Consider the following 24,405-nt stretch of genomic DNA (forward strand, 5'->3'; position numbering starts at 1 on the left):
TTTGTAATTGAGATGTAATTGGGCAAACAGGATAACAAAGTCAAAATGAATTGGTAGGGCCTTTTTTTGAAAAGGATGTCATCTCATTTAAAGGTTGTTTTTTAAGCAGCAAATACATCTTTTTTCCTCTCTCCACTGTTTTTCGTCTCCAGGTCTGGGTGAAATAAACTACATGCATGAACTTCTCACAAACATGGTTCACAAAAGGTATGTTTCAAATGATATGGCTCTATCTTTACTGTTCCGTTATTGTTTCTGCCCTAAAGGAGTCCGATCAGCTCAGTGAACACTTGCTCGCTTTTGTGTGTCCTCATTTCTGTTCTTTATGGACATGTTATTTCGTTAATCTGTTCCCTAGGTTACAGGTTTATCCACTCCATTCAAGTGTGACTTTAGAAGAACAGAATAACGTGTTTCTAAGTCCAGTTCCTGGGTACAGAAAGGTAGGAAACCGGGAGGGGACTTGCGAGCACTTCAGGCACATTTTCCGCCGAGACTGTGCCGTCGCGGAGCGCGGACACCTCCGCTAGCTGGCCTGATGTGCGCCGCAGCTGGCGGTGACTCACCCGGACGCGTACTTGCCCGAGGAGCCGCGTGTGTTGCTTCTCTCTCGTCTTTTGTTTTATCGGTCGGTTGCTAGTATTCTTTACCTCCTCCACTTCAGGGTGTTGTTGCTGGTGGATTCTGATGCTTCTCACCTCTTGGCATTTCTCAGACTGTGGGACGGTTGTGGTGTCTGCAGCACTGCCCCGTGGCCTTGGGTGGAACCCGCATTCTTAGTCCCGGTGAAGGGGGACGGCTTTAACCTCGGGTTGTGCGTGAGCCGTGGCAGCGTCTTAGCACGACCCTTCCAGAGCTGTTGACGGTGGTCCGGAACCTCAGACGCACAACCCAGCCCCCTCGCTTCCTGGCAAATGTGTGGAATCTCTAGGGGTGGCCGGCCCCTGCACGGTGCAGGCTCAGCCCTTCCTTTGGGTGTTAGCTTGGTCGTGCCTTTTGCCCCGTGCTAATCCCAGGACCCCGGAAGCACTGTGTCCGAGGTCTGGGACGGCTGTCTTTGTCTGGCTTCTTGCCTGTTGCTTTTAAGCACCTGCCGTGTTGCCAGGCTTTGTGGGCATCCAGTGATTATGCCAGGAAAAGGGGTAGCAGTTAAGGTCATGCATGTGGACCTGAACAGATAGATGGCCTGGGTCCCTGTCACCTGTAGTGTGTCTTAGCAAACGGCTTTTGTGAGACTGAACTTCTGTTGGAACGTAGAGCTGTTAGGGAGGTGAATTATAGCCATGTACATCTGGACTTGAGTTAAGGTCATGTCACAGTGCCTGGGCGCTGTGACTTAGGCACTGCAGGTCCGTAGGTACTGGTGATTGAACCCGTGCTTTGCGTCGGGAGCGGTTGGAAGCACTTTACATCTGTTAACTCCTGTTAACACTCACGGCGAGCCTGTGGGTGGGCATCATTATTCTTGTCTGCGTGGCATCTCTGAGGACAGGGAGGTAAGTAGGTGGCTCAGGGCCCCACCCCAGTGTGGGGCAGAGCCTCGAGGTATACAGGTTTGGCTGCTGAGGCCCCCCTGCCCCCACGTTGATTCCCCCCAGCCTCCTCCCAGACCCTTGATCAGTTGTGTTTTATAGAAAATAGGAAAACTGTTAATTTAAAAACTTGAGTCCATTGTCTACGTTAACAATCTTTTAAATAATTTTTGAGCTTGAGTTTTTTTTTTCTTTTTTAATTTTGCCCAGTGTTTCCAGTATATAGCAGGAACGTCAGATGCTTTTTGCTTTTTTTTTTTTTTTTTTTTATGTTCGGTAGATTATTCTGTCCACCAACATTGCAGAGAGCTCCATCACAGTTCCAGACGTCAAGTACGGTAAGATGCTTCTCTGTTTTCTCCCCGACATAAAGCACGGTACTTAGAGGCCCGCTTGCCCCTTGAGGGGTTGCTCTTCCTCCTCTTCCCCAGCTCTTGGCTGTTGCAAGAGAGAATTTAGAAAAGCAGGTTCGTACAGCTTCTCTGCACTCGTAGTTCACCACTTCCTCCTCTCCCAGGGGCACTTCGAGGGCCTTGGTGGACAGTGGGGCCTGGGGCTGCCCCAGGTGGAGTTCTGTGGCTGGAGGGGGGTGAGGCAGGAGCGTCGGGGAAAGGGGGAAGTGTAGCAGGGCGCTGTGTCGGCTCGGCAGGGAGCCCTTCCTGACTTAGCGTTCTGCATGCATGTCCTTGATTGCTTTGTTCATGGATTTCCTAAATTTGTTAATTCGTAGTTTGAAGCTCCCCATGTGCCAGGCACTGCTCTGGGTGCCGGGAGCATGGTGGTGAATGCGCAGAAGGCCCGTCTCAGGGCGATTGCATTCTGTTGGCAGAGACAGACAGACGGCAGTCAGAGACACGTGTCATTTCGGGTGGAGCAGAGTGCTCCCTGTAGGGAAGGTATATCAGAGGGCTACGGTCCTTGGGAAGATGAGCTTTTAGGGTGATGAGGGAACGCCCGGCCGAGGACGCAGTATTTGGACAAGACCTGAACTGAGTGAGGAGTGAGCTGTGGGAGGAGGCGGTTCAGGGTTGAGGAGCAGCAGGGACGGCGTGGCTGGACAGATACACACGTACCCACAGAACGTGGCAGTGTCTGGTCTCCACGCCGGGGACCGTTCTAGGTGCTGGGGAGATAGTCACCAGGAGAAAGTCCGCGTTCTCGTGACACCTTCAGGGGTGGGTGATAGGCGATGAATAAGACCAGAGTTCGTGGCAGGTGAAGTGACGGTGCGTGCAGGAGGCGGACGTGGAGGAGGGAGTCGTGGGGAGGACAGCAGACGCTGTTGGCCGAACGGCCGGGGAGGGGTGGGCGCGTGGGGAAGAGCGTAGGAGGAGCTGAGGCTCAGAGTCTGCGGAGCGAGTGCAGGAAACGGGGAGGCCGGGAGCTGGCTCAGGTGAGCGGGGAGGACGTGGTTGGAGGGCGAGGTCAAGGAGGTAACGGGGTACTGGGTCACGCAGAGCCTTCCGGGGCGTATGAAGGCTTAGGGTTTTGCTGGCAAGACAGGATTTGGAGAGCAGGGACGACGTCGTCTGGAGGCTCATTCAGGGACAGACCGCAGTGAGGCAGGGGGCTTGGCGGGCTGAGTGAGGAAGGAGGGTGTGACTAGTGCGGGCAAGAATCGGCGGCGGGTTACAGGGGGATGGTGGCCGTAGGGCCCTATCTGGTAGGTGTGCTGGGGGATCTGGTGTGGGACTGTGGCAGCTGGAGCGGTGCGGCGAGGCACCTGCTGCCCGTCCACGGACACTTGGCTGTGCAGGCCCGGAGACCGGCGGGCAGTGGTGGCACGTGGGGAAGGCGTTTCTGGTGTTTGAAGGGGGGCAGTGATGAATTGCAGAGGCACAGCCAGCAAAGACGTAGAAACCGAGTCAGGGCTTTGAGGAAGACGGGGTGGATAACATGTCATGCTGATGATTGGTCAAGTTTGGAGAAGACTGGAAATTTGGCCATCGGGTCAACAACATGGATATCATAGGTGACCTTGACCAGAGCAGTTTTGCTGGAGGTTAGGGAGGGAGGGGAGGAGAGGGGCATTGGGGACCGTGCAGTTAGCACATGCTGCTGTCAAAGGGAGCAGAGAAACGGGGAGGTTGCCGAAGAGTGGCCGGGCCCAAGAGCACACCTTTCCCGGATGGACGGGAGACCCAGCGTCTGGGTGACAGGAACGGTGCAGAGGTGCCGTGGGAGAGAGGGGCCTGTTGACTGCGGCCTCGTCCCTGTGCAGGGATACGATGGGATACCGCGTGGGCGCTGGGCCTCCTTGTGCGCGTGGGCGCCTTACCCTTGTTCCCGGGGAAGGGCCAAGTGTGAGGACGGGTGGCAGAGGGAGCTCATGGGGCCCTCTGCCACCCCTGCTTCCCCTGGTGAGCTAGAGGCACGATGCCAGCGCAGACTGAGAATGGGGGGCCATAGAGCGTCGAGGAGAAGACCCTAAAGGTGGGGGGGTTGACGGGCCAGGTGCCCCGAGGGCCACTCGAGCCTAGTGGACAGCGATGGAAGGGGGCAGTCAACCTGCTGGCCCGATGGGTCGGTCCTTCCCTGGTCCCAGGGGCCGCACAGTGGAGGTGGGAAGTACGTTCCCCAGGGCTACGGAGGGGGGGGGGGTGGGGACCCCAGCAGATCAGAATGGGAGGGCACAGAGGGAGGTGAGGAGGTGGGTGGAGGGATAGCTAACAGGTCACAAGATGGACAGATTGTGGTGCCGTCGGCAGGGATTAAGGATTGCTGGGTAGGCCTGGAGGCAGGTTTGGAGAGAGGCACTTGCTGTCACTGTGATGCTGGTGTCAGGTAGGGCTGCTAGAAGGTGGGGGACAGGATGATCGGAGGAGAGGGTTCATGGAACCAGGAGCCTGAATGCCACCCACATGGTTTCCTGGGCCTGGAAGTCACCAGAATTCGGGTGGGAGCAGTAGAGGAGGGTGTGGGGACCGGGGAGCCATAACGGAGGGGCGGTGGTGGTGAACTGAACGAGGCAGAGGTTTTCCAGGAGGGCAGTGGCAGTGAGGGTATGGGAGGGCTGGAGAGGGGCAAAGAGAAGACGGCACCCTGCCGGCCAGCGTGCCCGCTTACCACAGTCAGGACAGGGACGATCAATCCAGAGGAGAGCTGGAGGGGCTTCCGGCAGCCAGCTTTCACAGACGAGGACACTGCAGCATGGAGAGACTAGGCAGCGTGCCTCCTCCCCCCCAGGATGTGAGTCCCCACAGCCCGGCATCGTGGCCGCTTCTGTGCTGCCCACGTTGTGCCCTCTGACCCTCTTTTGCGTGCAGTCCGGATGGGCTTTTCTTGAGGCTTGTCGGGTCTACAGGGCTTATGCTCTTTGTGCCCAAAGGCTCTTGTCCATAGAAGAAAGAATGTGGCCACAGCCTCTATCTGTCCTGGGTGGTAAGGAGTAGCCAGTGCTCTTCCAGAGTCTTCTGTAATGTGCACTGATCTGAAGGCTGCATGTTTCTTGCTGTTTTATCCCTGTGCGTTGTGATTATTACACAGTTACTTCTTGTTGGCATGGTGTTTACATTCCTTTTTTTAAATGACAGTTATAGATTTTTGTTTGACTAGAACTCTGGTTTGTGATGAAGATACGAATTACCAGAGTCTGCGATTGAGTTGGGCCTCTAAAACCAGTTGTAATCAGAGAAAAGGTAAGGCACTTGTGTTCCAGCACAATAACGAATTGGTGGCAAATTCAGATGTTTTAAAACATTGTGGTTTTTGTTTTTTTACTCTTATGCAGATACTTTCTTTACTGAAACCAGTTTTAAGTTTTAAGCAACAATGTCTCATATCGTCAGACTATGCATTTAAATTTGTGATTCTCCTCTCATCCATAGAATTAGGTGACGGTCTTTGTATATAACGGACAGGCATGTGATTATTTCAACACTATAGTCTTTTGCAGTGAATTTTATTTTTTTTAACTTATCTTTATTTTTTTTATGTTTATTTTTGAGAGACAGAGAGACAGAGTGTGAGCAGGGGAGGGGCAGAGAGAGAAGGAGACACAGAATCCGAAGCAGGCTCCAGGCTCTGAGCTGTCAGCACAGAGCCTGACTTGGGGCTCTAACCCATGAACCATGAGATCGTGATGTGAGCCAAAACCAAGAGTCAGACACTTAACCGAGCCACCCAGGCACCCCTGCGGTGAATTTTAGAAAACGTTTGGGGAATAGTTATGGAAACCAGATACATTTTTGATAATTTTTAAAAAATATTTTCTTTATTTTTGAGAGAGAGCACAAATGGGGGAGGGGCAGAGAGAGGGGGACAGAGGATCTGAAGTGAGCTCCCCACCGACAGCAGAGAGTCTGATGGGGGGCTCGAGCTCACGAACCGCGAGATCATGACCTGAGCTGAAGTCAGAAGCTCAACCGACTGAGCCACTCAGGTGCCCCCAAAGTTTTGATAATTTTTAATTAACTTTTGATAATTCTTCCTCTGTCTTGTCCAAGTTCTGATCCTTCTAGGGTTGCTTTTCCTAAGCAGGTTCCACAGAAGGTTCATTCAGCATTTGCTGCGGCACACGTACTGCTGGGGAGTTGAGGGTGTGGAGGCGTTTGTGAGGGTCTGGAGGGCTTTGATCACAGTGGAGGTGTGGTTGTGATGCACGGAGGTAGGTTGCTACTGTCACCTGTGGGGACTGGCCCCCGGGGACAGAGTTCTTGGTGTGGACTGAGCGTGGCTTATGTTTTATTAGAGAACTTTTAGGGAGGATGGGCGAAGGGCCATTCCAAAAATACCTGTGGGGCAGTAAAGCTACCTCATCAAAATAGAGTCGAGGCAACATTTATTGAGTGCTTACTATGCGCCGGGCACGATTCTGAGTACTTAACGTGAACTCATTTAATCCTCCTGCCACCCCGTGACCTAGTCCGCTGTTGACATCCTCACATTTTACTGGTGCAGCGGAGAGGCAGAGAAGGGGTGACGGCCTCAGGCTGTCCTGGACAGTGGGGGCGCTGCTCCGGCTGCAGTCCACACCCTTAGCCCGGGGCTCTGCTGCCTCCCCCGAGACGGCTGCCCAGAGAGGGCGTGAGAGCGAGTGGGTGGGTCACTCAGGGCCGGAGCCAGCTTCTCGTCGCTTTGGGAAAACCGTATGTTGAGTCACGTGTTGTTATAAAATTGAGCGAAAGAAAGGATAATAAACTGTAACCATCTTACTGTGTCTTAGCCTCCCAACCCAGAATTACCCCCCAAACAAGTCCCATGCTTCGGAAAAAAATGACTAGAAATAAACACACAAAAACCTTTGGGTCTTGAGATCATAGGAGTCTTAGCCTTTGTTTTTCTGTATGTTCAAGATTTCTGTAATAAACATTCTTCCTTTGAGAAGTTGGAAAATCGTCCCTGGAGTCTCTCAAACACCGGCCAGCATCTCCCAGCTTGTTGGCAACGACACCTCACAGAACCGTAGTGCAGCGTCCGGATCAGGCGGTCGGTGTCGGTACAACACGTAGACCACAGACCGTCACTGCTCAGTTTTACACGCGCCCCGGTGCGTGTCCTCTCTGCCGTCTGACGTCACGTGCAGACCCGTGTAAGCACCGCCATCAGAATGCAGAACAGGACAGCTGCCCGGAAGGAGCTGCCTGGCACTGGCCTCTCCGCCAGCCGCTGTTCTTCCCCGTTTTGTCCTTCGTTTCCAGGATGTTATCCGGGTGGAAGCGCGCAGCTGGGGACTTTCGGGATGGGCTCGTTTCACTCACCACCACATCCTTAAGATCTCTCCAAATTGCTGCATGTATCCACAGCTCTTATTCATTAAATGCTTGTTTGTTTTTGAGAGAGAGAGAGCACGAGCAGGGGAGGGGCAGAGAGAGGGAGACAAAGAATGAAGCAGGCTCTAGGCTCTGAGCTGTCAGCACAGAGCCTGGCCCAGGGCTCGAACTCAAGAGCCGCTAGATCGTGACCAGAGCCAAAGTTGGTCGCTCAACCAACTAAGCCCCCCAGGCGCCCTTATTGATTTATTTTGAGAGGATGAGGGAGAGAGCACGTGCACGCACATGTACAGGGGAGGGGCAGAGAGAGGGAGAGAGGATCCCAAGCAGACGCCTCACTGTCAGCCCAGAGCCTGACTGGGGGCTCGGACCCCCAAACTCTGAGATCATGACGGGAGCCAAAACCAAATTGGACGGTCACCCGACTGAGCCTCCCAGGCACCCCAGTAGTTCTTGTTGCTGGATTCCATTGTACCATTCGCCTCTTGAAGGATGTTGGAGCATCTCTGGTTCCTGGCAGTTGCCAATAAAGCCACCAAGAATATTGACGTACGGGTTTTGTGCGGATGTAAGTTTTCGTTTCTCTGGGATACGAGCCCAGGCGTGCCATTACTGGGTGATACGGCAAGCGTATGGTTAGTTTTAGAAGAAGCTGTGTCAGTCGATTTCCACGGTGGCTGCGTGGTGGCTCCACTCCTGCCAGCGGTGTGTGCGATTCATTTTCTCCCCACCGGTGCCAGCATTTGGTGTTAACGGCTGTTTTCGTTGTAGCCATTCTGAAGGCGTGTGATAATCTTTCCTTGTGATTTTAACGTACGTGTCCCCGACGGCTGATGAGGTGGGCGCCTCTTCCTGTGCTTCTCTGCCATCTGTGTGCCCACAGCGAGGTGTCCGTTTTTGTCTTGGGCCCGGTTTAGAGTTGGACCGTGTGCGTGGTGACTGGCGAGTCGAGTTCTCCCTGCCACCTCAATGCTAGTCCTTTGGGAGATGCTGGATGTGTGGTTTGCACACCCTCCCCCACTCCGTCCTGTATGTTGTCTCTTCGTCCTCTTCCGAGGGTCTTTTGGAGAGAAAACTTTTAACTTGGCTGAGGTCTTCCTTTTGGGTGGTGTTGGGGGCCACGTGTCAACGCTTCACCTCTGCCTGCGTCCCCGGGGGGGTTTCTCCTGCGTTTTCTTCTCACGGTTTCGGAGATGTGTGTTCTGCGTTTATGGCTGTGACCCATTTGAATGAACTTCTGTGAGAGGTGTGAGGTTAGGGGCGAGGTCCATCTCTTTGCCCGTGGGTGTCCCATTCCAGCACCGTTGAATTTCCCGCGGAGTGGCTTCTGTGCCTTTGTGCGGTGTCACGGGCGCTGTGTGCCTCTCCCTGCCCTGCACCCTGCTGGGCCCCTCCCCCTGCCTTCTTTACTTTCGGAAGTGTCACGCTTCTCCCTCCCACGCAGGGTTTAGAATGAACTTGTCCCTGTCTACAAAAAACTCATTTGTGATTTTGATCGGAATTGCATTAAACCCATAGGACGGTTTGTGGAGAATCGACGTCTTTGTTATGCTGGGTCTTCAATCCCTGAACACGGTTTGTGTCTCCACTTACTTCTTTAATCAGCTTGTGTTGTTTTCAGCATGCAGATCCTAACTATTTTATTTTACTCGGGGTGATTGGAAATGGCGTTGCATTTTTAATTTCGGTTTTTACGGGTTCATTGCTGCCGTGTGTATAGACGTGTGAGTGACTTTTGTGTGTTGATCTCGTACCCTGTGGCTTTGCTGAGTTCACTAGTTGGTTCTAGGAGTTGGTTTCACTTTTGTCTTTTGTCATTGCCTTGGAGTTTTGTACTTAGAGAGTCCTGTCATTGGCACGTTAAGGTGCAGGGTGGGGGTGATGATGGCAGTGCTGGAAGTCCGGACTCTCCACTCAACTCCCCGCGGGTGAAGGGACCTACCAGGGGAGACAGGTGGAGGTGGGGGGCAGGAGTCCAGACGCCCCTCCGTCTTTCCTGACTCCACAGGTGGGGAAGGAGACAACCTCCCTGGGCTGCCCCGTTTTTAAAAATGTTTGTTTATTGATTTTGAGAGAGAGGGAGCGAGAGCATGTGTGCATGCACACGTGAGCAGGGGAGGGGCAGAGAGACAGGGAGGGACAGAATCCCCAGCAGGCTCCTCTCTGTCAATGCAGAGCCTGACGCGGGGCTCAATCTCACAAACCATGACATCATGACCTGAGCCGAAATCAAGAGTTGGACGCTTTACTGACTGAGCCACCCAGGTGCCCCAGGGCTGCTGCATTTTTAAAAGCTGGGTATTTATTAAGGACACCCTTTTTCCTCCCCGCCCCTCTTTCTCCTTGGGAGATTTTATTATGTTTAGGGATAAAGGAGTTTGTCCTCCACAAGCAATACAGTCACGAGAGAAGAGTCCTCGTATGGTGGTCCGTGAGGGCCAGGCCTGGTTCCGAGCCCTCATTTCACGTGAAGCAGCTGTCGTGACGGCAGCCTTTGCGGAGGCATCGGGACTGATGGCCATGGTGAGAAGCCCAAGGCAGACGGCGACAGCGACAGCCTACACATGTCTCATTGCACAGCCACGTCACTGGGGGAGCCTCACCGGCTCCTGCCAGCTATGCTTTTTGTGTTTTTATTAGTGTGAGCTTTGCATCTGCAGGAAATGTCTTGTATTTAAAATGTTTTGATTTTCGTTGCATATTGGGGCCAACGTGGTTTTCTTTAGAAATAACGCATCGCATTGTATGCCGTCGATCACAGAGGAAACTTCAGTGCTTAATCTGCCTACATGAGAGGTCTTTGAACACCAGCTTATTCTGAAGTCTTTACCGACCTGGTCTGGTAGAAAATAACAAGGGCTTTTCTTAATATTTAATGGTTATTCTTACGTACGTATTTATGCTAACGCGAAGGTGATTAATGCCAAATGGTGTTTGGATGTTTCTCCTTCGCAGGCCGTGCAGGAAGAGTGTCTAAAGGGCACTGCTATAGACTGATCCACAGGGATTTCTGGGACAGCTCCATCCCAGACCACGTTGTTCCCGAGATGTTGGTAATGCTCTTTGGTCATTTCCAAAGTTTGCTTTTTATAGATAGAGTTTTATTGAATGGTCTAGGTAATACAGTGTTAGGTGTTAACAATTTTGATTCCAGGGAAGTCACTGTCTGACCAAACTAGTCTTTAATCACAGTGCTGGCTTGCCATTTATTGAGCGCCCCGCGCTCGGCCAGGACTGCGCATGCTTGTTAAATTTGTAGTGAGAGGAGTGGCTCCTTGTGCCTGCGGGCTCCGGCCCCTTTATGGCCCTTAAGCGTGGGGTCAGCGCCGGCTTCCTCTCTGTCCTCTCTTCTCTTCTTCCTTGTCTTTCTCTTTCTCTTTCTCTTCCTTCTTTCTCCCCCCTCCTCCCCCCACCAATCTGTTTCTTTCCCCCTCCTTCCCCATCTGTCTCTCCCCCCCTCCTCTCCTGCCCTATCTCTCTCCCTTGCCTGCACATCTTTTTTTCCTGTCTCTTCTCTTTCTCCTCTCTCACCCTTTGTCTCTCTCCATCTTCTGTTTTTCTTTCTTTTTCTCTTCTCCTCTCTCCTGCATCTGTCTCTGAAGTACTAGTCATGTGTAGGTAGGTTAGGTTAATTTATTTAATTCTTCTGTTTCTAAATGTTTTGCTCTTTTCAGCGTTGTCCATTAGGAAGCACAATATTGAAAGTGAAATTGCTGGATATGGGTGAACCGAGAGCTTTGCTGGCAACGGCCCTTTCTCCACCTGGTCTGGGTGACATTGAACGAACCATCCTTCTGCTAAAGGAGGTAGGCCTGCGTGATGTTCGTCAGTGCTGGGAAAGCTAAGATTTTGTTGGGTAAATTTTGGAAGTTTTGTGACATGGATATCTTTAAAGTATTTTGATGGTCCTAAACCATCAGCATCGGCTTTAAAAAGCACCTGTAATGCCTCGTCGTCGATACCAGGCTCCATACCTGTTGTTCGCCCCAGTTTTGTGGGTGATCTCGCTGAGGCTCTTGCCTTTGCTGGGTTCCCCTCCCCGGGCCCCTCCCAGCCCCCATGCCGTCTGCTGGCCTTTGCTGCCAGGAGGGGAGAAGACGCAGCATGTGGTGATACTGAGGGGTTTCTGCAGATGTGAAAGTAACGAATGCCAATGCCAAGTGGGGTGTGAGTATTTCTTCCTCACAGGCCGTGCGGGACGAGCGTCTAAAGGGCGCTGTTGTGGGCTGACGTGCAGGGTTTCGGGGTGGCTCCGCCCGACCGTGCCTGCCTGCTGGTGTCCACCAGCTCCGTGGCCGAATCTGCACGAAGTCCTATCTGCACGAAGTTCTAGGCGGCTCCTTCCCTTGCCAGAAACTGCTCTGCCCCCTTGGATTCTTGGGCTCCTGACCCCCAACCCGCCGTGCTCTTGCTGCCCGTGGCCCGGGCCTTGGCCCATGCGCCGCTTCTTGGGGCTGCGGATGGTCTTCTGGCCCTTGAAGTTGGGGGCGCTCTGGTGTTTCGCCTCTGCTTTGAAACACTGAGGTACCTTTGTTTTCTCCCACAGACAGTTGAATACGTCACGTCGTGTGTGACGTGGTAGTCAGGTCTGCGGTTTAATGTCGTGCGCGCTATACTTGTTGAATCATAAGTGGACTTTGGCGGGAGTGTCTCGAGCATTACCTCCCAGTGCCGCTCTTTTTAAAAAATAAGAAAATGTGTTCTAAATTCCAGAAAGCAAATTAAAAAGACTTTTTTTGGGGAGCATCAATTTTTCATAAGTCAACTTAGATGTCTTTCAGAGTCTTACCAAGATGTGGTCTTCATTTCCTGTTTAAACTGCCTGCCTCTTGGGAAAAAAGAACCTGAAGAAGTCTGTGCTTGCTAACAGCACTAATTGATTTCGTAAAGGTTGGAGCACTTGCAGTGAGTGGGCAGAGAGAGGACGAGAACCCCCACGATGGTGAACTGACCTTCTTAGGAAGAGTTTTGGCCCAGCTTCCTGTTAATCAGCAGCTCGGTAAACTCATAGTCCTTGGACACGTATTTGGATGTCTCGATGAGTGTCTTATTATAGGTAAGTGTGGGCGCAGGGAGGTCTTGGGAGGGCTGTGGACTGCCGCTCTACCAGCCTCACCTCGTCTTTGTTTTTCTCTTTAGCTGCAGCGCTTTCCTTGAAGAACTTTTTTGCAATGCCTTTTAGGCAGCATCTTGATGGATACAGGTATTTAGTGTTCGTGTGTATGTGTGTGCATATATATATATAGTTTTCTTAAGTATTTGTTTTGAGAGAGAGTGAGAGAGAGGGAGAGAGAGAGAGAGGAGAGAGAAAATCTCAAGCAGACTCCGCAATGTCCGTGCAGAGCCTGACGGGCTCATTCCCACATACGGTGAGATTATGACCTGAGCTGAAATCAAGAGTTGGATGCTTAGCAGACTGATCCACCCAGATGCCCCTGGCATTCCTATTTTTAAAAGCCACTTTTTAAGGGCATCGGATGATGCTGTTTGTTCCCTGTAGGAACAAAGTGAATTTCTCCGGCAACAGCAAGAGCGACTGCATTGCACTGGTTGAGGCATTTAGAGTAAGTGTTTTCCGATCGGGCGAGGGGGCCTGCCGCCGCAGGGCCTTAGTGTGCGTTCAGACCACAGCCCTTTCTCTGCCGGAAGCACTGTGAGGCTTGTTGGCATCCAACGTTGAACTAACTGCGTTGGAAGAAGTAGATCCGGGGGGGGGGGGGGGGGAGGCGGGGCGGGGGGGCACGTGTTATGAAGTTGTTGGGAAAAAATTTGTAAGTTTTCTCTGGTTAAAATGTGTTGGAATTAGACTCTAAAAATTTTTAATTAGCTAATAAGGTGTTTTGAAACTGGGTCATTTGTTTTTAGACTTGGCAGGCTTGCAGACAGAGAGGAGAGCTTCGGCACCCAAAGGTTGGTCAGTTGTTTCTTCTGTTCATAGTTGGGTGTAAGGATCCAGGGAGACTCCCCTGGGCTTCTCTCGCTTGGCCTGATCACCGCAGGTGACACAGGAGAGCACCAGGCCTGAGCTGAGGTCGCTGCGGCCTGTCCTCAGGGGGCGGCAGGCTGGAACAGGGAGTAGGCGGTCCTTTGGCGAAGGGCTTCGGAGCCTGTCTTCGGGGTAGTGGTCACTTGTGGAGGTGGCTCCCGGGGCCCACGGCGGAGCTGGCCTTCCACTTCCCGAGTCCTGGGGATCCTTCTGTTGGGTCTGGAGCCGCGTCAGCTTCAAGTGCTTCGTGCCCACAGGGATGTGCCTGGAGGCACCGTTCCCAGCGAAGAACCGTGCAGATGGCAAGATTTCATTCTTCCTCGTTGCTGAGTAGTATTCCATTGTATATATAAACCACATCTCTGTCCATTCATCAGTGGATGGACATTTGGGCCCTTTCCATACTTTGGCTGTTGTTGATAGGGCTGCTATAAACATGGGGGTGCATGTGCCCCTATGAATCCTGCCATTTGCAACAACATGGATGGAGCTAGAGGGTATTATGCTAAGTGATGTAAGTCAGTTAGAGAAAAGCATACCAGATGACTTCACTCATATGTGGAACTTGAGAAACTTAACAGAAGACCATGGGGAAGGGAAGGGAAAAAATAGTTTGAAAACAGGGAGACAAACCATAAAGAGACTCTTAAATACAGAAAACACACTGAGGGTTGATGGGGGGGGGGGTGGGATGATGGGGAAAATGGGAGATGGGCATTGAGGAGGGCACTTGTTGGGATGAGCACTGGGTGTTCTATGTAAGCAATGTACCACGGGAATCTACTCCCTAAGCCAAGAGCACACTGTATACACTGTATGTTAGCCAACTTGACAATAAATGATACGTAAAAACAAAACAAAGCAAAAACACAACTAAGAACCCCGAAACCTTCCTTTTGCTGTTGTTTCCTGAGTTTTAGTTTAGATAATAGGCTCTAAAGAACTCAATTCTTTTTTTTTTTTGGTCAGGTTTTGTTCTCCTTCTAAACTGATTAGGTTCAAAAGACTGGATAGATTTGTGTGTTTAAATTTGCCTTGCCTACAGGTGTCCCTACAACAGCTGCACAAGTTACCCGTTAAAGCTGCCTTTTAAAGAGTCAGCTATGCCCAAGGGATACAGGAGTACTGATGCATAGGGGCACTTGTACCCCAATGTTTATAGCAGCACTCTCAGCAATAGCCAGATTATGGAAAGAGCCTAAATGCCCATCAACTGATGAATGGATAAAGAAATTGTGGTTTATATACACAATGGAGTACTACATGGCAATAAGAAAGAACGAAATATGGCCCTTTGTAGCAACGTGGATGGAACTGGAGAGGGTTATGCTAAGTGAAATAAGTCATACAGAGAAAGACAGATACCATATGTTTTCACTCATATGTGGATCCTGAGAAACTTAACAGAAACCCATGGAAGAGGGGAAGGAAAAAGAAAAAAAAAAAAGAGGTTAGAGTGGGAGAGAGCCAAAGCATAAGAGACTCTTGGAAACTGAGAACAAACTGAGGGTTGATGGGGGGTGGGAGGGAGGGGAGGGTGGGTGATGGGTATTGAGGAGGGCACCTTTTGGGATGAGCACTGGGTGTTGTATGGAAACCAATTTGACAATAAATTTCATATTGAAAACAAACAAACAAAAAGAGTCAGCTATGCTATTTGTCTTGTTGGTGTATGTATTCTTTTTGATTTATGTTTTTGTATGACATCTATGTGTTACGGTAGCCAAACGAACTCTAATTTGTCAATTGATATTGAGTGTTATGCCTTTATTTAAAGGATGAACTTGACTGGGGACGGTTAAATTACATTCAAATCAAGAGAATTAGAGAGGTAAGTTGTAAATTCTTTGAGTGTAAAGATTTATCACATGTGTATTAAGTACCCACAGTACACAGGGTGGTAAGCGAGAGCTCCAGCTTTAGCGGAATTTGTATACGTGCTATTTATTTATGATACGATTTTTACATAACTCATAAATGTTTACGTCTGTGTATAACTGTAATACCTACATAATTTGTATGTATGGTGTATGTTACGTGTATTTAATTACATATATTCAGTATAGTATTCTTATAATTTCTAAAATAACAGCCTCATTTTCTCATTCTGAATATCGTGTACTTGTGCTCTCTCTGATTCTTGATTAGATTTGTGTGTTCAGGGGGGTCCCCAAGACCACCCTCGAGCTAAGCGATTCACCAGAAAGACAGATCTCAGAAAAGCCGTTACACTCATGGTTCTGGTTTTTTTTTTTTTAAATATATGAAATTTATTGTCAAATTGGTTTCCATACAACACCCAGTGCTCATCCCAAAAGGTGCCCTCCTCAATACCCATCACCCACCCTCCCCTCCCTCCCACCCCCCATCAACCCTCAGTTTGTTCTCAGTTTTTAACAGTCTCTTATGCTTTGGCTCTCTCCCACTCTAACCTCTTTTTTTTTTTTTTTTCTTTTTCCTTCCCCTCCCCCATGGGTTTCTGTTAAGTTTCTCAGGATCCACATATGAGTGAAACCATATGGTATCTGTCTTTCTCTGTATGGCTTATTTCACTTAGCATAACCCTCTCCAGTTCCATCCACGTTGCTACAAAAGGCCATATTTCATTTTTTCTCATTGCCACGTAGTATTCCATTGTGTATATAAACCACAATTTCTTTATCCATTCATCAGTTGATGGACATTTAGGCTCTTTCCATAATTTGGCTATTGTTGAGAGTGCTGCTATGAACATTAGGGTACAAGTGCCCCTATGCATCAGTACTCCTGTATCCCTTGGGTAAATTCCTAGCAGTGCTATTGCTGGGTCATAGGGTAGACCTATTTTTAATTTTTTAGGAACATCCACACTATTTTCCAGAATGGCTGCACCAGTTTGCATTCCCACCAACAGTGCAAGAGGGCTCCCGTTTCTCCACATCCTCTCCAGCATCTATAGTCTCCTGGTTTGTTCATTTTGGCCACTCTGACTGGCGTGAGGTGATATCTGAGTGTGGTTTTGATTTGTATTTCCCTGATAAGGAGTGACGTTGAACATCTTTTCATGTGCCTGTTGGCCATCTGGATGTCTTCTTTAGAGAAGTGTCTATTCATGTTTTCTGCCCATTTCTTCACTGGGTTATTTGTTTTTCGGGTGTGGAGTTTGGTGAGCTCTTTATAGATTTTGGATACTAGCCCTTTGTCCGATATGTCATTTGCAAATATCTTTTCCCATTCCGTTGGTTGCCTTTTAGTTTTGTTGGTTGTTTCCTTTGCTGTGCAGAAGCTTTTTATCTTCATAAGGTCCCAGTAATTCACTTTTGCTTTTAATTCCCTTGCCTTTGGGGATGTGTCGAGTAAGAGATTGCTACGGCTGAGGTCAGAGAGGTCTTTTCCTGCTTTCTCCTCTAAGGTTTTGATGGTTTCCTGTCTCACATTCAGGTCCTTTATCCATTTGAGTTTATTTTTGTGAATGGTGTGAGAAAGTGGTCTAGTTTCATTCAACCTTCTGCATGTTGCTGTCCAGTTCTCCCAGCACCATTTGTTAAAGAGACTGTCTTTTTTCCATTGGATGTTCTTTCCTGCTTTGTCAAAGATGAGTTGGCCATACGTTTGTGGGTCTAGTTCTGGGGTTTCTATTCTATTCCATTGGTCTATGTGTCTGCTTTTGTGCCAATACCATGCTGTCTTGATGATTACAGCTTTGTAGTAGAGGCTAAAGTCTGGGATTGTGATGCCTCCTGCTTTGGTCTTCTTCTTCAAAATTACTTTGGCTATTCGGGGCCTTTTGTGGTTCCATATGAATTTTAGGATTGCTTGTTCTAGTTTCAAGAAGAATGCTGATGCAATTTTGACTGGGATTGCATTGAATGTGTAGATAGCTTTGGGTAGTATTGACATTTTGACAATATTTATTCTTCCAATCCATGAGCATGGAATGTTTCTCCATTTCTTTGCATCTTCTTCAGTTTCCTTCATAAGCTTTCTATAGTTTTCAGCATACAGATCTTTTACATCTTTAGTTAGATTTATTCCTAGCTATTTTATGCTTCTTGGTGCAATTGTGAATGGGATCAGTTTCTTTATTTGTCTTTCTGTTGCTTCATTGTTAGTGTATAAGAATGCAACTGATTTCTGTACATTGATTTTGTATCCTGCAACTTTGCTGAATTCATGTATCGGTTCTAGCAGACTCTTGGTGGAGTCTATCGGATTTTCCATGTATAATATCATGTCATCTGCAAAAAGCGAAAGCTTGACTTCATCTTTGCCAATTTTGATGCCTTTGATTTCCTTTTGTTGTCTGATTGCTGATGCTAGAACTTCCAGCACTGTGTTAAACAACAGCGGTGAGAGTGGGCATCGCTGTCGTGTTCCTGATCTCAGGGAAAAAGCTCTCAGTTTTTCCCCGTTGAGGATGATGTTAGCTGTGGGCTTTTCATAAATGGCTTTTATGATCTTTAAGTATGTTCCTTCTATCCCGACTTTCTCAAGGGTTTTTATTAAGAAAGGGTGCTGGATTTTGTCAAAGGCCTTTTCTGCATCGATTGACAGGATCATATGGTTCTTCTCTTTTTTTTTGTTAATGTGATGTATCATGTTGATTGATTTGCGAATGTTGAACCAGCCCTGCATCCCAGGAATGAATACCACTTGATCATGGTGAATAATTCTTTTTATATGCCGTTGAATTCGATTTGCTAGTATCTTATTGAGAATTTTTGCATCCATATTCATCAGGGATATTGGCCTGTAGTTCTCTTTTTTTACTGGGTCTCTGTCTGGTTTAGGAATCAAAGTAATACTGGCTTCATAGAATGAGTCTGGAAGTTTTCCTTCCCTTTCTATTTCTTGGAATAGCTTGAGAAGGATAGGTATTATCTCTGCTTTAAAGGTCTGGTAGAACTCCCCTGGGAAGCCATCTGGTCCTGGACTCTTATTTGTTGGGAGATTTTTGATAACTGATTCAATTTCTTCGCTGGTTATGGGCCTGTTCAAGCTTTCTATTTCCTCCTGATTGAGTTTTGGAAGAGTGTGGGTGTTTAGAAATTTGTCCATTTCTTACAGGTTGTCCAATTTGTTGGCATATAATTTTTCATAGTATTCCCTGATAATTGTTTGTATCTCTGAGGGATTGGTTGTAATAATTCCATTTTCATTCATTATTTTATCTATTTGGGTCATCTCCCTTTTCTTTTTGAGAAGCCTGGCTAGAGGTGTGTCAATTTTGTTTATTTTTTCAAAAAACCAACTCTTGGTTTCGTTGGTCTGCTCTACAGTTTTTTTAGATTCTATATTGTTTATTTCTGCTCTGATCTTTTTTTTTTTTTAATTTTTTTTTTCAACGTTTATTTATTTTTGGGACAGAGAGAGACAGAGCATGAACGGGGAACGGGCAGAGAGAGAGGGAGACACAGAATCGGAAACAGGCTCCAGGCTCTGAGCCATCAGCCCAGAGCCCGACGCGGGGCTCGAGTTCCCGGACCGCGAGATCGTGACCTGGCTGAAGTCGGACGCTTAACCGACTTCGCCACCCAGGCGCCCCTCTGCTCTGATCTTTATTATTTTTCTTCTTCTGCTGGGTTTAGGCTGCCTTTGCTGTTCTGCTTCTATTTCCTTTAGGTGTGCTGTTAGATTTTGTATTTGGGATTTTTCTTGTTTCTTGAGATAGGCCTGGATTGCAATGTATTTTCCTCTCAGGACTGCCTTCGCTGCGTCCCAAAGAGTTTGGATTGTTGTATTTTCATTTTCGTTTGTTTCCATATATTTTTTAATTTCTTCTCTAATTGCCTGGTTGACCCACTCATTCGTTAGTAGGGTGTTCTTTAACCTCCATGCTTTTGGAGGTTTTCCAGACTTTTTCCTGTGGTTGATTTCAAGCTTCATAGCATTGTGGTCTGAAAGTATGCATGGTATAATTTCAATTCTTGTAAACTTATGAAGGGCTGTTTTGTGACCCAGTATATGATCTATCTTGGAGAATGTTCCATGTGCACTCGAGAAGAAAGTATATTCTGTTGCTTTGGGATGCAGAGTTCTAAATATATCTGTCAAGTCCATCTGATCCAATGTCTCATTCAGGGCCCTTGTTACTTTATTGACCGTGTGTCTAGATGATCTATCCATTTCTGTAAGTGGGGTGTTAAAGTCCCCTGCAATTACCACATTCTTATCAATAAGGTTGCTTATGTTTATGAGTAATTGTTTTATATATTTGGGGGCTCCGGTATTCGGCGCATAGACATTTATAATTGTTAGCTCTTCCTGATGGATAGACCCTGTAATTATTATATAATGCCCTTCTTCATCTCTTGTTACAGCCTTTCATTTAAAGTCTAGTTTGTCTGATATAAGTATGGCTACTCCAGCTTTCTTTTGGCTTCCAGTCGCATGATAAGTAGTTCTCCATCCCCTCACTCTCAATCTAAAGGTGTCCTCAGGTCTAAAATGAGTCTCTTGTAGAAAGCAAATAGATGGGTCTTGTTTTTTTATCCATTCTGATACCCTATGTCTTTTGGTTGGCGCATTTAATCCATTTACATTCAGTGTTATTATAGAAAGATACGGGTTTAGAGTCATTGTGATGTCTGTATGTTTTATGCTTGTAGTGATGTCTCTGGTACTTTGTCTCACAGGGACCCCTTAGGATCTCTTGTAGGGCTGGTTTAGTGGTGACGAATTCCTTCAGTTTTTGTTTGTTTGGGAAGACCTTTATCTCTGCCTCTATTCTAAACGACAGACTTGCTGGATAAAGGATTCTCAGCTGCATATTTTTTCTGTCTAGCACACTGAAAATCTCGTGCCAATTCTTTCTGGCCTGCCATGTTTCAAAAGAGAGATCAGTCACGAGTCTTATAGGTCTCCCTTTATATGTGAGGGCACGTTTACCCCTTGCTGCTTTCAGAATTTTCTCTTTATCCTTGTATTTTGCCAGTTTCACTATGATATGTCGTGCAGAAGATCGATTCAAGTTACGTCTGAAGGGAGTTCTCTGTGCCTCTTGGATTTCAATGCCTTTTTCCTTCCCCAGTTCAGGGAAGTTCTCAGCTATTATTTCTTCAAGTACCCCTTCAGCACCTTTCCCTCTCTCTTCCTCCTCTGGGATACCAATTATGCGTATATTATTTCTTTTTAGTGTATCACTTAGTTCTCTAATTTTCCCCTCATACTCCTGGATTTTTTTTATCTCTCTTTTTCTCAGCTTCCTCTTTTTCCATAACTTTATCTTCTAGTTCACCTATTCTCTCCTCTGCCTCTTCAAGCCGAGCTGTGGTGGTTTCCATTTTGTTATGCATTTCATTTAAAGCGTTTTTCAGCTCCTCGTGACTGTTCCTTAGTCCCTTGATCTCTGTAGCAAGAGATTCTCTGCTGTCCTCTATACTGTTTTCAAGCCCAGCGATTAATTTTATGACTATTATTCTAAATTCACTTTCTGTTATATTACTTAAATCCTTTTTGATCAGCTCATTAGCTGTTGTTATTTCCTGAAGATTCTTCTGAGGGGAATTCTTCCGCTTGGTCATTTTGGATAGTCCCTGGCGTGGTGAGGACCTGCAGGGCACTTCCCCTGTGCTGTGGTGTGTAACTGGCGTTGGTGGGCGGGGCCGCAGTCCGACCTGATGTCTGCCCCCAGCCCACCGCTGGGGCCACAGTCAGACTGGTGTGTGCCTTCTCTTCCCCTCTCCTAGGGGCGGGATTCACTGTGGGGTGGCGTGGTCCGTCTGGGCTACTTGCACACTGCCAGGCTTGTGATGCTGGGGATCTGGCGTATTCGCTGGGGTGGGTAGGCAAGGTGCATGGGGGCAGGAGGGGCAGGCTTAGCTCGCTTCTCCTTAGGTGATCCACTTCAGGAGGGGCCCTGTGGCAGCGGGAGTCAGATCCGCCGCCGGAGATTTGGCTCCGCAGAAGCAGAGTTGGGTGTTTGCGCTGAGCGAGCAAGTCCCCTGGCAGGAACTGGTTCCCTTTGGGATTTTGGCTGGGGGATGGGCGGGGGAGATGGCGCTGGCGAGCGCCTTTGTTCCCCACCAAACTGAGCTCTGTCGTCCGGGGGCTCAGCAGCTCTCCCTCCCTTTGTCCTCCAGCCTTCCCGCTTTCCGAGCAGAGCTGTTCACTTAGGACCTCCCAGACGCTAAGTCTAAGTCGCGCTTGCTGTCGGAACACAGTCCGTCCGGCCCCTCCGCTTTTGCCAGCCACACTCGGGGGCTCTGCTTGGCCGGCGAGCCGCCCCTCCGCCCCGGCTCCCTCCCGCCAGTCCGTGGAGCGCGCACCGCCTCGCCGCCCTTCCTCCCCTCTTCCGCGGGCCTCTCGTCCGTGCTTGGCTCCGGAGACTCCGTTCTGCTAATCCTCTGGCGGTTTTCTGGGTTATTTAGGCAGGTGTAGGTGGAATCTAAGTGATCAGCAGGACGTGCGGTGAGCCCAGCGTCCTCCTACGCCGCCATCTTCCCTCTCTCCCGGTTCTGGTTTCTTATAGCTAAAGGATACACGTTAAAACGAGCAAAGGTAACAGGCACAGGGGGAGAAGCCCAGAGACGGCAGGTACAGGGCTTCAGCTGTTTCTCCGCGTGGGCTTGCTGGGGGGGCGGGCAGGGCAGCTCTCCTGGCAGTCGTGTGTGACGGCAGGCGGGAAGCACCGCCGACCCCAGAGGCTCCCTTGGGCCTTGGTGTCCAGGGTTTTACCTGAGGGAGGTATGTAGGCACGGGGCGCCCGCATAGCTGGCCCTGGTTGCTTAGCGGTCGGCCCCGCAGAGGTCCCGCTGGTACTGCGTGGCAGGTGTTCCGCCATAAATCCTGTTGCTACCACAGACGATTTGTCAGGCCCAGGGCCTCGGGCGGACAAGACGCTCCTGTGAGGCAGGAAGTTCCGAGGGCTTTAAAGGCCGTGTCCCAGGAACCTAGTCTATCTTTGGAATGTGCAGGGTGTGGGCAACCCAGGCCTGCTGTGTTCACTCTTCACTGCAGTTTGCAACATGCTTAACCTGTTTTATTTTCAAGGAACTTAACTCTTGGTTTGGTTTGTCAGTTTTACTGCGTTAGGCATTTTTGGGGAAGGAGAGGTAGAGGATTTTAATGGACTGATGTTTGCTTTTTTCTGTTTTTTTTTTCTTTTTAATGTTTATTTATTTTGAGAGAGAGAGTGCAAGCAGGGGAGGGGCAGAGATTGAGGGGAGAGAGAATCCCAAGCAGGCCCTGCACTGTCGGCACAGAGCCGGATGCAGGGCTCGATCCCACAAACCATGAGATCGTGACCTGAACTGAAATCAAGAGCTGGATGCTCAACCAACTGAGCCATCCAGGTGCCCTGCTTGTTTCTGTTAATTTAGTTCTTTGTCTCTTAGTTTACTATTTTAATCTTCCTGAGATGGGTATTTAATCCATTAACATTTCCAAGTTTTTCTAATTAAAAGCCTTTAAAGCTGTGTATTTTCTTGCGTACACAGCTTGGGCCACATTCTGTTGATTTATGGTAAGGAGGGATTGTTGTTATTCCTTCCTGTAACCTCTTTTAGTGTCAGTTTTCTCCTTGATGCAAGTGTTTTTAAGAAGAATATTTGAGGGGCACCTGGGTGGCGCAGTCGGTTAAGCGTCCGACTTCAGCCAGGTCACGATCTCGCGGTCCGTGAGTTCAAGCCCCGCGTCGGGCTCTGGGCTGATGGCTCAGAGCCTGGAGCCTGTTTCTGATTCTGTGTCTCCCTCTCTCTCTGCCCCTCGCCCGTTCATGCTCTGTCTCTCTCTGTCCCAGAAATAAATAAACGTTGAAAAAAAAAAAAAAAAAGAATATTTGAATTTCCTAATAGAGATATTTTTAGATCCCTTGTTTTGTTCATTTCAGATTTTATTGCATTGTGGTCAGAGAAAGTGACTTGTATACTTTTAAACTGATCATCTATCTAAATTAGCTTATAGTGCAATAATGTTTTCAGGAGTAGATTCCGTTGATTCATCCCCTATGTATAACACGCAGTGCTCATCCCAACAAGTGTCCTCCTTAATTCCCCTTGCCCATTTAGCCCATCCCCCCCACCCATGACCCCTCCAGCAACCCTCTGGATGTTCTCTGTATTTAAGTCTCTTATGTCTTGTCCCTCTCCCTGATTTTATACTATTTTTAGTTCCCTTCCCTTAGGTTCATCTGTTTTGTATCTTAAATTCCACACAAGAGTGAAGTCCTATGATATTTGTCTTTCTCTAATTTTGCTTAGCATCATACCCTCCAGTTCCATCCACGTAGTTGCAAATGGCAAGATTTCATTCTTTTTGATTGCCAAGTAATGCTCCATAGTGTATATTTGCCACTTCTTTATCCATTCATCCGCTGATGGACATTTGGACTCTTTCCATACTTTGGCTATTGTTGATAGGGCTGCTATAAACATTGGGGTGCATGTGCTCCTTCAAATCTGTATTTCTGTAGAGCTTGGGTAAATACCTAGTAGTGCAGTTGCTGGGTCGTAGGGTGTTCTATTTTTAATTTTTTGAGGAACCTCCATACTGTTTTCCAGAGTGGCTGCACCAGGTTGCATTCCCACCAATAATGCAGAAGAGATCCTCTTTCTCTGCGTCCTCACCAACATCTGTTGTCTGAGTTGTTAGTGTTAGCCATTCTGATTGGTGTGAGGTGGTATCTCATTGTGGTTTTGATTTTTATTATTATTTTTTAATGTTTATTTATTTTTGAAAGATAGAGATGGAGTGCAAGCAGGGGAAGGGGCAGAGAGAGAAGGAGACACAGAATCCCAAGCAGTCTCATGGCTCTGAGCTGTCAGCACAGAGCCCGATGCAGGGCTCAAACTCACAAACCATAAGATCATGACCTGAGCTGAAGTCAGATGCTTAACCGACTGAGCCACCCAAGTGCCCCTCTCATTGTGGTTTTGATTTGTACTTCTGTGATGATGAGTGGTATTGAGCATTTTTTTTAATGTTTATTTTTGAGAGGGGGGGGAGGGAAGGATAAGCAGGGGGTGGTTGCAGAGAGAGGGATACACAGAATTGAAGCAGGCTCCAGGCTCTGAGCTGTCAGCACAGAGCCCAGTGTGTGGCTCGAACTCATGAACCACGAGACCATGACCTGAGCTGAAGTCCGGCACTTTAACCAACTGAGCCACCCAGGTGCTCCAAGCATGTTTTCATGTGTCTGTTAGCCTTCTGGATGTCTTCTTTGGAAAAGTGCCTATTCATGTCTTTTGCCCATTTCTTC

General features: G+C 48.5%; 1 protein-coding gene across 14 annotated transcripts in view; it reads left to right on the plus strand.

Annotated features, from left to right (window-relative positions):
- The window catches only part of TDRD9 (tudor domain containing 9), a 118,693-nt gene that overhangs the window by 49,131 nt on the left and 45,157 nt on the right, over positions 1-24,405 (plus strand). For 12 of the 14 annotated variants that reach the window (XM_045060596.1, XM_045060597.1, XM_045060604.1 and 9 more), the window contains 11 exons: positions 153-207; positions 359-443; positions 1,813-1,870; positions 5,066-5,170; positions 10,199-10,296; positions 10,918-11,049; positions 12,134-12,299; positions 12,383-12,446; positions 12,744-12,807; positions 13,109-13,153; positions 15,007-15,060. In XM_045060596.1, coding sequence (XP_044916531.1) covers positions 153-207; positions 359-443; positions 1,813-1,870; positions 5,066-5,170; positions 10,199-10,296; positions 10,918-11,049; positions 12,134-12,299; positions 12,383-12,446; positions 12,744-12,807; positions 13,109-13,153; positions 15,007-15,060 — 926 coding nt within the window. The remainder of the gene's footprint in view (positions 1-152; positions 208-358; positions 444-1,812; positions 1,871-5,065; positions 5,171-10,198; positions 10,297-10,917; positions 11,050-12,133; positions 12,300-12,382; positions 12,447-12,743; positions 12,808-13,108; positions 13,154-15,006; positions 15,061-24,405) is intronic. The other 2 variants (XM_045060601.1, XM_045060603.1) reach the window with 2 other exon arrangements.

Source organism: Felis catus, chromosome B3 (genome assembly GCF_018350175.1).
Source record: "Felis catus isolate Fca126 chromosome B3, F.catus_Fca126_mat1.0, whole genome shotgun sequence".
In the NCBI taxonomy this organism is placed as follows: domain Eukaryota; kingdom Metazoa; phylum Chordata; class Mammalia; order Carnivora; family Felidae; genus Felis; species Felis catus.